A 12,144-nucleotide genomic window follows, 5' to 3' on the forward strand; every position below is an offset into this window, starting at 1 on the left:
AGTCAGAATTGTGTGATATAAAGACAGAATTGTGTGATATAAAGTCAGAATTGTGAGATATAAAGTCAGGATTGTGAGATATAAAGTCAGGATTGTGAGATATAAAGTCAGAATTGTGTGATATAAAGTCAGAATTGTGAGATATAAAGTCAGAATTGTGTGATATAAATTCAGAATTGTGAGATATAAAGTCAGAATTGTGATATAAAGTCAGGATTGTGAGATATAAAGTCAGGATTGTGAGATACAAAGTCAGGATTGTGAGATATAAAGTCAGAATTGTGTGATATAAAGTCAGAATTGTGAGATATAAAGACAGAATTGTGTGATATAAAGTAAGAATTGTGAGATATAAAGTCAGAATTGTGATATAAAGTCAGAATTGTGATATAAAGTCAGGATTGTGAGATATAAAGTCAGGATTGTGTGATATAAAGTCAGAATTGTGAGATATAAAGTCAGAATTGTGAGATATAAAGTAAGAATTGTGAGATATAAAGTCAGAATTGTGAGATATAAAGTCAGAATTGTGATATAAAGTCAGGATTGTGAGATATAAAGTCAGGATTGTGTGATATAAAGTCAGAATTGTGAGATATAAAGTCAGAATTGTGTGATATAAAGTAAGAATTGTGTGATATAAAGTCAGGATTGTGAGATATAAAGTCAGGATTGTGTGATATAAAGTCAGAATTGTGAGATATAAAGTCAGAATTGTGTGATATAAAGACAGAATTGTGTGATATAAAGTCAGAATTGTGTGATATAAACTCAGAATTGTGAGATATAAAGTCAGGATTGTGTGATATAAAGTCAGAATTGTGTGATATAAAGTCAGAATTGTGTGATATAAAGTCAGAATTGTGAGATATAAAGACAGAATTGTGTGATATAAAGTCAGAATTGTGTGATATAAAGTCAGAATTGTGTGATATAAAGTCAGAATTGTGTGATATAAAGTCAGAATTGTGTGATATAAAGTCAGAATTGTGTGATATAAAGTCAGAATTGTGAGATATAAAGTCAGAATTGTGAGATATAAAGTCAGAATTGTGTGATATAAAGACAGAATTGTGTGATATAAAGTCAGAATTGTGTGATATAAAGTCAGAATTGTGTGATATAAAGTCAGAATTGTGTGATATAAAGTCAGAATTGTGAGATATAAAGTCAGAATTGTGAGATATAAAGTCAGAATTGTGTGATATAAAGTCAGAATTGTGAGATATAAAGTCAGGATTGTGTGATATAAAGTCAGAATTGTGTGATATAAAGTCAGGATTGTGAGATATAAAGTCAGAATTGTGAGATATAAAGTCAGAATTGTGAGATATAAAGTCAGAATTGTGAGATATAAAGTCAGAGTTGTGAGATATAAAGTCAGAGTTGTGAGATATAAAGTCAGAGTTGTGAGATATAAAGTCAGAATTGTGAGATATAAAGTCAGAATTGTGAGATATAAAGTCAGAGTTGTGAGATATAAAGTCAGAGTTGTGAGATATAAAGTCAGAATTGTGAGATATAAAGTCAGAATTGTGAGATATAAAGTCAGAGTTGTGAGATATAAAGTCAGAGTTGTGAGATATAAAGTCAGAGTTGTGAGATATAAAGACAGAATTGTGAGATATAAAGTCAGAATTGTGTGATATAAAGACAGAATTGTGTGATATAAAGTCAGAATTGTGAGATATAAAGTCAGGATTGTGAGATATAAAGTCAGGATTGTGAGATATAAAGTCAGAATTGTGTGATATAAAGTCAGAATTGTGAGATATAAAGTCAGAATTGTGTGATATAAATTCAGAATTGTGAGATATAAAGTCAGAATTGTGATATAAAGTCAGGATTGTGAGATATAAAGTCAGGATTGTGAGATACAAAGTCAGGATTGTGAGATATAAAGTCAGAATTGTGTGATATAAAGTCAGAATTGTGAGATATAAAGACAGAATTGTGTGATATAAAGTCAGAATTGTGTGATATAAAGTCAGAATTGTGTGATATAAAGTCAGAATTGTGTGATATAAAGTCAGAATTGTGAGATATAAAGTCAGAATTGTGAGATATAAAGTCAGAATTGTGAGATATAAAGTCAGAATTGTGAGATATAAAGTCAGAATTGTGAGATATAAAGTCAGAATTGTGTGATATAAAGTCAGAATTGTGTGATATAAAGTCAGAATTGTGTGATATAAAGTCAGAATTGTGTGATATAAAGTCAGAATTGTGAGATATAAAGTCAGAATTGTGAGATATAAAGTCAGAATTGTGTGATATAAAGACAGAATTGTGTGATATAAAGTCAGAATTGTGTGATATAAAGTCAGAATTGTGTGATATAAAGTCAGAATTGTGTGATATAAAGTCAGAATTGTGAGATATAAAGTCAGAATTGTGAGATATAAAGTCAGAATTGTGAGATATAAAGTCAGAATTGTGTGATATAAAGTCAGAATTGTGAGATATAAAGTCAGGATTGTGTGATATAAAGTCAGAATTGTGTGATATAAAGTCAGGATTGTGAGATATAAAGTCAGAATTGTGAGATATAAAGTCAGAATTGTGAGATATAAAGTCAGAATTGTGAGATATAAAGTCAGAGTTGTGAGATATAAAGTCAGAGTTGTGAGATATAAAGTCAGAGTTGTGAGATATAAAGTCAGAATTGTGAGATATAAAGTCAGAATTGTGAGATATAAAGTCAGAGTTGTGAGATATAAAGTCAGAGTTGTGAGATATAAAGTCAGAGTTGTGAGATATAAAGACAGAATTGTGAGATATAAAGTCAGAATTGTGTGATATAAAGACAGAATTGTGTGATATAAAGTCAGAATTGTGAGATATAAAGTCAGGATTGTGAGATATAAAGTCAGGATTGTGAGATATAAAGTCAGAATTGTGTGATATAAAGTCAGAATTGTGAGATATAAAGTCAGAATTGTGTGATATAAATTCAGAATTGTGAGATATAAAGTCAGAATTGTGATATAAAGTCAGGATTGTGAGATATAAAGTCAGGATTGTGAGATACAAAGTCAGGATTGTGAGATATAAAGTCAGAATTGTGTGATATAAAGTCAGAATTGTGAGATATAAAGTCAGAATTGTGTGATATAAATTCAGAATTGTGAGATATAAAGTCAGAATTGTGATATAAAGTCAGGATTGTGAGATATAAAGTCAGGATTGTGAGATACAAAGTCAGGATTGTGTGATATAAAGTCAGAATTGTGTGATATAAAGTCAGGATTGTGAGATATAAAGTCAGGATTGTGATATAAAGTCAAAACTGTGAGATATAAAGTCAGGATTGTGTGATATAAAGTCAGGATTGTGAGATACAAAGTCAGGATTGTGAGATATAAATTCAGAATTGTGAGATATAAAGTCAGAATTGTGAGATATAATGTCAGAATTGTGATATAAAGTCAAAACTGTGAGATATAAAGTCAGGATTGCGTGATATAAAGTCAGGATTGTGAGATATAAAGTCAAAATTGTGAGATATAAAGTCAGGATTGTGTGATATAAAGTCAGAATTGTGAGATATAAAGTCAGAATTGTGATATAAAGTCAGGATTGTGAGATATAAAGTCAGGATTGTGTGATATAAAGTCAGAATTGTGAGATATAAAGTCAGAATTGTGAGATATAAAGTAAGAATTGTGAGATATAAAGTCAGAATTGTGATATAAAGTCAGAATTGTGATATAAAGTCAGGATTGTGAGATATAAAGTCAGGATTGTGTGATATAAAGTCAGAATTGTGAGATATAAAGTCAGAATTGTGAGATATAAAGTAAGAATTGTGAGATATAAAGTCAGAATTGTGATATAAAGTCAGAATTGTGATATAAAGTCAGGATTGTGAGATATAAAGTCAGGATTGTGTGATATAAAGTCAGAATTGTGAGATATAAAGTCAGAATTGTGAGATATAAAGTCAGAATTGTGATATAAAGTCAGGATTGTGAGATATAAAGTCAGGATTGTGTGATATAAAGTCAGAATTGTGAGATATAAAGTCAGAATTGTGTGATATAAAGTAAGAATTGTGTGATATAAAGTCAGGATTGTGAGATATAAAGTCAGGATTGTGTGATATAAAGTCAGAATTGTGAGATATAAAGTCAGAATTGTGTGATATAAAGACAGAATTGTGTGATATAAAGTCAGAATTGTGTGATATAAACTCAGAATTGTGAGATATAAAGTCAGGATTGTGTGATATAAAGTCAGAATTGTGTGATATAAAGTCAGAATTGTGTGATATAAAGTCAGAATTGTGAGATATAAAGACAGAATTGTGTGATATAAAGTCAGAATTGTGTGATATAAAGTCAGAATTGTGTGATATAAAGTCAGAATTGTGTGATATAAAGTCAGAATTGTGAGATATAAAGTCAGAATTGTGAGATATAAAGTCAGAATTGTGAGATATAAAGTCAGAATTGTGAGATATAAAGTCAGAATTGTGAGATATAAAGTCAGAATTGTGTGATATAAAGACAGAATTGTGTGATATAAAGTCAGAATTGTGTGATATAAACTCAGAATTGTGAGATATAAAGTCAGGATTGTGTGATATAAAGTCAGAATTGTGTGATATAAAGTCAGAATTGTGTGATATAAACTCAGAATTGTGAGATATAAAGTCAGGATTGTGTGATATAAAGTCAGAATTGTGTGATATAAAGTCAGAATTGTGTGATATAAAGTCAGAATTGTGTGATATAAAGTCAGAATTGTGTGATATAAAGTCAGAATTGTGTGATATAAAGTCAGAATTGTGAGATATAAAGTCAGAATTGTGAGATATAAAGTCAGAATTGTGAGATATAAAGTCAGAATTGTGAGATATAAAGTCAGAATTGTGAGATATAAAGTCAGAATTGTGTGATATAAAGTCAGAATTGTGTGATATAAAGTCAGAATTGTGTGATATAAAGTCAGAATTGTGAGATATAAAGTCAGAATTGTGAGATATAAAGTCAGAATTGTGTGATATAAAGACAGAATTGTGTGATATAAAGTCAGAATTGTGTGATATAAAGTCAGAATTGTGTGATATAAAGTCAGAATTGTGTGATATAAAGTCAGAATTGTGAGATATAAAGTCAGAATTGTGAGATATAAAGTCAGAATTGTGAGATATAAAGTCAGAATTGTGTGATATAAAGTCAGAATTGTGAGATATAAAGTCAGGATTGTGTGATATAAAGTCAGAATTGTGTGATATAAAGTCAGGATTGTGAGATATAAAGTCAGAATTGTGTGATATAAAGTCAGAATTGTGAGATATAAAGTCAGAATTGTGAGATATAAAGTCAGAGTTGTGAGATATAAAGTCAGAGTTGTGAGATATAAAGACAGAATTGTGAGATATAAAGTCAGAATTGTGTGATATAAAGACAGAATTGTGTGATATAAAGTCAGAATTGTGAGATATAAAGTCAGGATTGTGAGATATAAAGTCAGAGTTGTGTGATATAAAGTCAGAATTGTGAGATATAAAGTCAGGATTGTGAGATATAAAGTCAGGATTGTGTGATATAAAGTCAGGATTGTGTGATATAAAGTCAGAGTTGTGTGATATAAAGTCAGAATTGTGAGATATAAAGTCAGGATTGTGAGATATAAAGTCAGGATTGTGTGATATAAAGACAGAATTGTGAGATATAAAGTCAGGATTGTGTGATATAAAGTCAGGATTGTGTGATATAAAGTCAGAATTGTGAGATATAAAGTCAGGATTGTGTGATATAAAGTCAGAGTTGTGTGATATAAAGTCAGAATTGTGAGATATAAAGTCAGGATTGTGTGATATAAAGTCAGAATTGTGTGATATAAAGTCAGGATTGTGTGATATAAAGTCAGGATTGTGTGATATAAAGTCAGAATTGTGTGATATAAAGTCAGAATTGTGAGATATAAAGTCAGGATTGTGAGATATAAAGTCAGGATTGTGTGATATAAAGTCAGAGTTGTGTGATATAAAGTCAGAATTGTGAGATATAAAGTCAGGATTGTGTGATATAAAGTCAGGATTGTGTGATATAAAGTCAGAATTGTGAGATATAAAGTCAGGATTGTGAGATATAAAGTCAGGATTGTGTGATATAAAGTCAGAGTTGTGAGATATAAAGTCAGGATTGTGAGATATAAAGTCAGGATTGTGTGATATAAAGTCAGAGTTGTGTGATATAAAGTCAGAATTGTGAGATATAAAGTCAGGATTGTGAGATATAAAGTCAGGATTGTGAGATATAAAGTCAGGATTGTGAGATATAAAGTCAGAATTGTGTGATATAAAGTCAGAATTACCCTTTTTATATTTTATTCTGTGGCAGAAACAACCTTCCACACAAAAGTAATGTCCGGAGGGGATTTTTTTAATGACCCTACAAGTTAAATTAAATCATCAAAGTATGAGGAAAATATTTTATATTTTATTACATATTTTAAATATGAAGAAAGAACAAAACACTAAACTTGGTTAGGGTATTTTTCCAATAGAGTGTTTAACAGGTTTTATTTTACTATGCAAAACAAAAAGCATATTAAACGACTATAGCCAAGATCGTCACCTTTATTTATACAGTGCTTTATACAACACAGATTGTTCCATCGTAGCTTTACTATGTGACTAACAGGGTTCTGCAGATATTGATGTACACATTCAGATGAACAGAGAGCAAGAATATTATGATCAACTTAGACAGACTTCAAACAATATCCTTTTTTTCAGGCTATATATACAACAAAACCAATATCAGGCAGAGTTTTCTTTTGATCTTGCTCTTGCTCTTGCTTTGTAAACTACATTTGATCTTCCTCCCTCCCAGATCTATGATGGTAAAGACAACGCCGCTCACATGCTGGGTGCCTTCACCGGTTCATCAATGCTGGGTCTGACCCTCATCAGCACCTCCAATCACCTCTGGCTGGAGTTCTACAGTGATGCCGAGGCCACAGGAGAAGGCTTCAAACTGGTGTATTCCAGTAAGTTATTATACCCTGCACACACTTCTGCACCAGGGATTGACCTTAGTAATAAAGATAGGCTATTCACACCCAATAAAGTGCCCGTCTTAATAAAGAGCGCCCGTCTTGTGAGTCATTCTCATTGCAGGCGATTGACAGGAAGAAGGCAGCATATGGAATGTTATTGCTTTATTTTGATCAACGGAGTTATAGCTGATGGGCTCCTATATTATCAAAATATCTTGCATATTGCCACATTGGCCATTAGTGAGCCACTTTTTTCTTGTTGATAGCATAAGCAAAACATATAACCGATATTTCCCAAACAGTTACATAGTTCTGTGCTGTCAAGCCATAAATTATTAATCATGGTGCATAGATGGATGAATTTGCCCTTAATTGCAGTTCACATGTTTTTCTATGGGTGTTCTGTGGTGGACTGTGAGCAATGTGCGGTATTTTAATGTTTGGCCTTGTTTGAAAATTGTTCTTCCCTTGAAAGCATTTGGTTCAGTGCCTGATGCAATACTTCAGTATGTCATATCTGTGCAATACACTCTTAGAAAAAAGGTTGTATATAGAACTCTAGAACCCTTTATGTCAGAATGGAAAGGAGAAATGTCTTAAATTGTTACTTATTTCTTTTTTTTCTAGGAACAAAATAGGTTCATGAGCTGTTTAATTTATAAAATGTAATACAAATTTTAAAAAAGCATTAAAACAATTAATTAACTAAATCATAAATGATTCCTGAAAAAACATGGGGTTAATATAGGACAAAATCATAGGCTGTAAAAAAATATGGACGTAGTGTCCGTGACGTCACCCATAGGATTCGGAAGAGCAGTTTTGAAGCGGAAAGTACGTAAACGAATTAGTTATAAAAAAAATCACCCTCCTCACAGTTGTCATGAAGGGCAAAATTAGCCATATAGACCAAAACCACAATTTGTACCAGGCTATAAACATGTTTTATTCTGCTGTAAAGTTGATCAATGAGATTCTGCTCCTTCTGGAGCCTGTCCCTAGAGGCCAGTTGATGAATTTCAGTTTAAGTCACTTCCGTATTGGCTTCAGGAGAAACTGGGGGAGGTTGCCGCTTGGACAAAACACATTGGGTTAATTTTACCCAGCAAATTGGGTTGTTTATTTAACTTCGCATAGTTGATAATTTTTTACTATAATACTAGGATCTTTTTTTTTTTACTTCATACAGGAATTAATGGTTTGCATGATAATTCCTTTATTTTCATATTGTACCGTATAGAATATTTTATATCGTTTTTAATACAAATTGCCAACATTTAAGCTCTTTTAGCAAATATTGAAAATAAAATGTTTAATATTTTGAAGTAATTCAAGTGTAATGATCTCTATTGGTTTCCACCGTAACGGCGCTGGATCTCGTGCCGGAGCTTGAGTCATGTTCATAACTTCAGATTCAACACTGGGTTGTTACGTTGTCACGATTATGTTACACCTGAACAGGATCTGGGTAACACAAAAACTACCCAAACACTGGGTTGTTACGTCTGAACAGGATCTGGGTAACACAAAAACTACCCAAACACTGGGTTGTTACATCTGACCCAGGATCTGGCTAACACAAAAACTACCCGAACACTAGGGCTGCTCGATTATGGAAAAAATCATAATCACGATTATTCTGGTCAATATTGAAATCACGATTATGTAACGATTATTTCACATGACTTTGGGAATGTGTTGCATTTATTAAAAATACACCTTTCAACAATTCAATTGAAATTGTAACATTTGTTGTACTTTTTGAACTATTCAAATAAATAATATAACATATATTCAAATCAAAGTATAAAAGTATTCACGTAAAAATGATAACCACAAATAAACCCAAAAACTACCCAAACACTGGGTTGTTACCTCTGAACAGGATCTGGGTTATACAAAAACTACCCAAACACTGGGTTGTTACGTCTGACCCAGGATCTGGGCAACACAAAAACTACCCAAACACTGGGTTGTTACATCTGACCCAGGATCTGGGCAACACAAAAACTACCCAAACACTGGGTTGTTACGTCTGACCCAGGATCTGGGCAACACAAAAACTACCCAAACACTGGGTTGTTACATCTGACCCAGGATCTGGGCAACACAAAAACTACCCAAACACTGGGTTGTTACATCTGACCCAGGATCTGGGCAACACAAAAACTACCCAAACACTGGGTTGTTACGTCTGACCCAGGATCTGGGCAACACAAAAACTACCCAAACACTGGGTTGTTACGTCTGACCCAGGATCTGGGCAACACAAAAACTACCCAAACACTGGGTTGTTACACCTGAACAGGATCTGGGTAACACAAAAACTACCCAAAAACTGGGTTGTTACATCTGACCAAGGATCTGGCTAACACAAAAACTACCCAAACACTGGGTTGTTACACCTGAACAGGATCTGGGTAACACAAAAACTACCCAAACACTGGGTTGTTACGTCTGAACAGGATCTGGGTAACACAAAAACTACCCAAACACTGGGTTGTTACCTCTGAACAGGATCTGGGTTATACAAAAACTACCCAAACACTGGGTTGTTACGTCTGACCCAGGATCTGGGCAACACAAAAACTACCCAAACACTGGGTTGTTACATCTGACCCAGGATCTGGGCAACACAAAAACTACCCAAACACTGGGTTGTTACATCTGACCCAGGATCTGGGCAACACAAAAACTACCCAAACACTGGGTTGTTACATCTGACCCAGGATCTGGGCAACACAAAAACTACCCAAACACTGGGTTGTTACGTCTGACCCAGGATCTGGGCAACACAAAAACTACCCAAACACTGGGTTGTTACACCTGAACAGGATCTGGGTAACACAAAAACTACCCAAAAACTGGGTTGTTACATCTGACCCAGGATCTGGCTAACACAAAAACTACCCAAACACTGGGTTGTTACACCTGAACAGGATCTGGGTAACACAAAAACTACCCAAACACTGGGTTGTTACGTCTGAACAGGATCTGGGTAACACAAAAACTACCCAAACACTGGGTTGTTACCTCTGAACAGGATCTGGGTTATACAAAAACTACCCAAACACTGGGTTGTTACGTCTGACCCAGGATCTGGGCAACACAAAAACTACCCAAACACTGGGTTGTTACGTCTGACCCAGGATCTGGTTAACACAAAATCTACCCAAACACTGGGTTGTTACGTCTGACCCAGGATCTGGGCAACACAAAAACTACCCAAACACTGGGTTGTTACGTCTGACCCAGGATCTGGGCAACACAAAAACTACCCAAACACTGGGTTTTTACCTCTGAACAGGATCTGGGTTATACAAAAACTACCCAAACACTGGGTTGTTACCTCTGAACAGGATCTGGGTTATACAAAAACTACCCAAACACTGGGTTGTTACCTCTGAACAGGATCTGGGTTATACAAAAACTACCCAAACACTGGGTTGTTACCTCTGAACAGGATCTGGGTTATACAAAAACTACCCAAATACTGGGTTGTTACCTCTGAACAGGATCTGGGTTATACAAAAACTACCCAAACACTGGGTTGTTACCTCTGAACAGGATCTGGGTTATACAAAAACTACCCAAATACTGGGTTGTTACCTCTGAACAGGATCTGGGTTATACAAAAACTACCCAAATACTGGGTTGTTACGTCTGACCCAGGATCTGGGCAACACAAAAACTACCCAAACACTGGGTTGTTACCTCTGAACAGGATCTGGGTTATACAAAAACTACCCAAACACTGGGTTGTTACCTCTGATCAGGATCTGGGTTATACAAAAACTACCCAAACACTGGGTTGTTACCTCTGAACAGGATCTGGGTAACACAAAAACTACCCAAACACTGGGTTGTTACGTCTGACCCAGGATCTGGGCAACACAAAACTACCCAAACACTGGGTTGTTACCTCTGAACAGGATCTGGGTTATACAAAAACTACCCAAACACTGGGTTGTTACGTCTGACCCAGGATCTGGGCAACACAAAAACTACCCAAACACTGGGTTGTTACCTCTGAACAGGATCTGGGTTATACAAAAACTACCCAAACACTGGGTTGTTACCTCTGAACAGGATCTGGGTAACACAAAAACTACCCAAACACTGGGTTGTTACGTCTGAACAGGATCTGGGCAACACAAAAACTACCCAAACACTGGGTTGTTACCTCTGAACAGGATCTGGGTTATACAAAAACTACCCAAACACTGGGTTGTTACCTCTGAACAGGATCTGGGTAACACAAAAACTACCCAAACACTGGGTTGTTACGTCTGACCCAGGATCTGGGCAACACAAAAACTACCCAAACACTGGGTTGTTACGTCTGACCCAGGATCTGGGCAACACAAAAACTACCCAATCACTGGGTTGTTACCTCTGAACAGGATCTGGGTTATACAAAAACTACCCAAACACTGAAAAAATAACCCAAAAGGTTCAACCCAGGATTTGTGTGGGAACCCCTAAAGCACTCTATATATGAAGCGCCTGATGGAACCCTTTAAGGTTCTATAGAACCTTTTCTTATAAGGTTTGGTTTAATCATTTTTAGAGATATTTTAAACTGATGAATAATAGAGGATGTAGTTTAGGAGTATTTAGATAAGTATGCGTATCATTTTGTAGAATTATATTGTCCAGTATTCCACGACATGCAGCAGTGTCTAGGAATGTAAAGTTCAACAAACTGCTACTTCTCAGTGTTGCTTCTTCCTGCTGCTGCTGATGATATGTCGTGTCATTTTGAAGCATAAACAAGGCTTTAATGGGCATAGCTCTCAATAATTCATCAACTGAAGGAATATGCTTTAATTCCGCAAATGAAAAGATGCATGAAATATATAATTCAGTCAGAAAACTCTGATAGGTTCTTAATGTGATCTGCAAACTATGACATCATCTAACATGGCTGGAGCTGATTGTGCAGCCAGTGCTTAACTTTTAAATAGTGTGTTCTGTGTTTGCATCACTCTTCATTCCCATCTCCACCTATAGATCTGCTATGGGTATGTTCATGAATGCTATGGGCATGTCTTTTTATGTTCACAGCAGCGTGTCTGTGGATGTATTGGCAGTAGCAAGCCTCTGCTTCCTTACAACTCGGCAACCAATAGA

The 12,144-nt window shown here is 34.7% G+C and overlaps 1 protein-coding gene across 1 annotated transcript in view; it reads left to right on the forward strand.

Annotated features, from left to right (window-relative positions):
- The window catches only part of csmd3b (CUB and Sushi multiple domains 3b), a gene marked incomplete at its 5' end in the record, with an annotated part of 796,761 nt that overhangs the window by 484,361 nt on the left and 300,256 nt on the right, over nt 1-12,144 (forward strand). The window contains one exon of the mRNA XM_079829185.1: nt 6,846-7,002. Within this exon, the coding sequence (XP_079685311.1) occupies nt 6,846-7,002 (157 nt within the window). The remainder of the gene's footprint in view (nt 1-6,845; nt 7,003-12,144) is intronic.

The sequence above is a fragment of the Gobio gobio genome (genome assembly GCF_949357685.1).
Source record: "Gobio gobio genome assembly, chromosome: 11".
NCBI lineage: Eukaryota > Metazoa > Chordata > Actinopteri > Cypriniformes > Gobionidae > Gobio > Gobio gobio.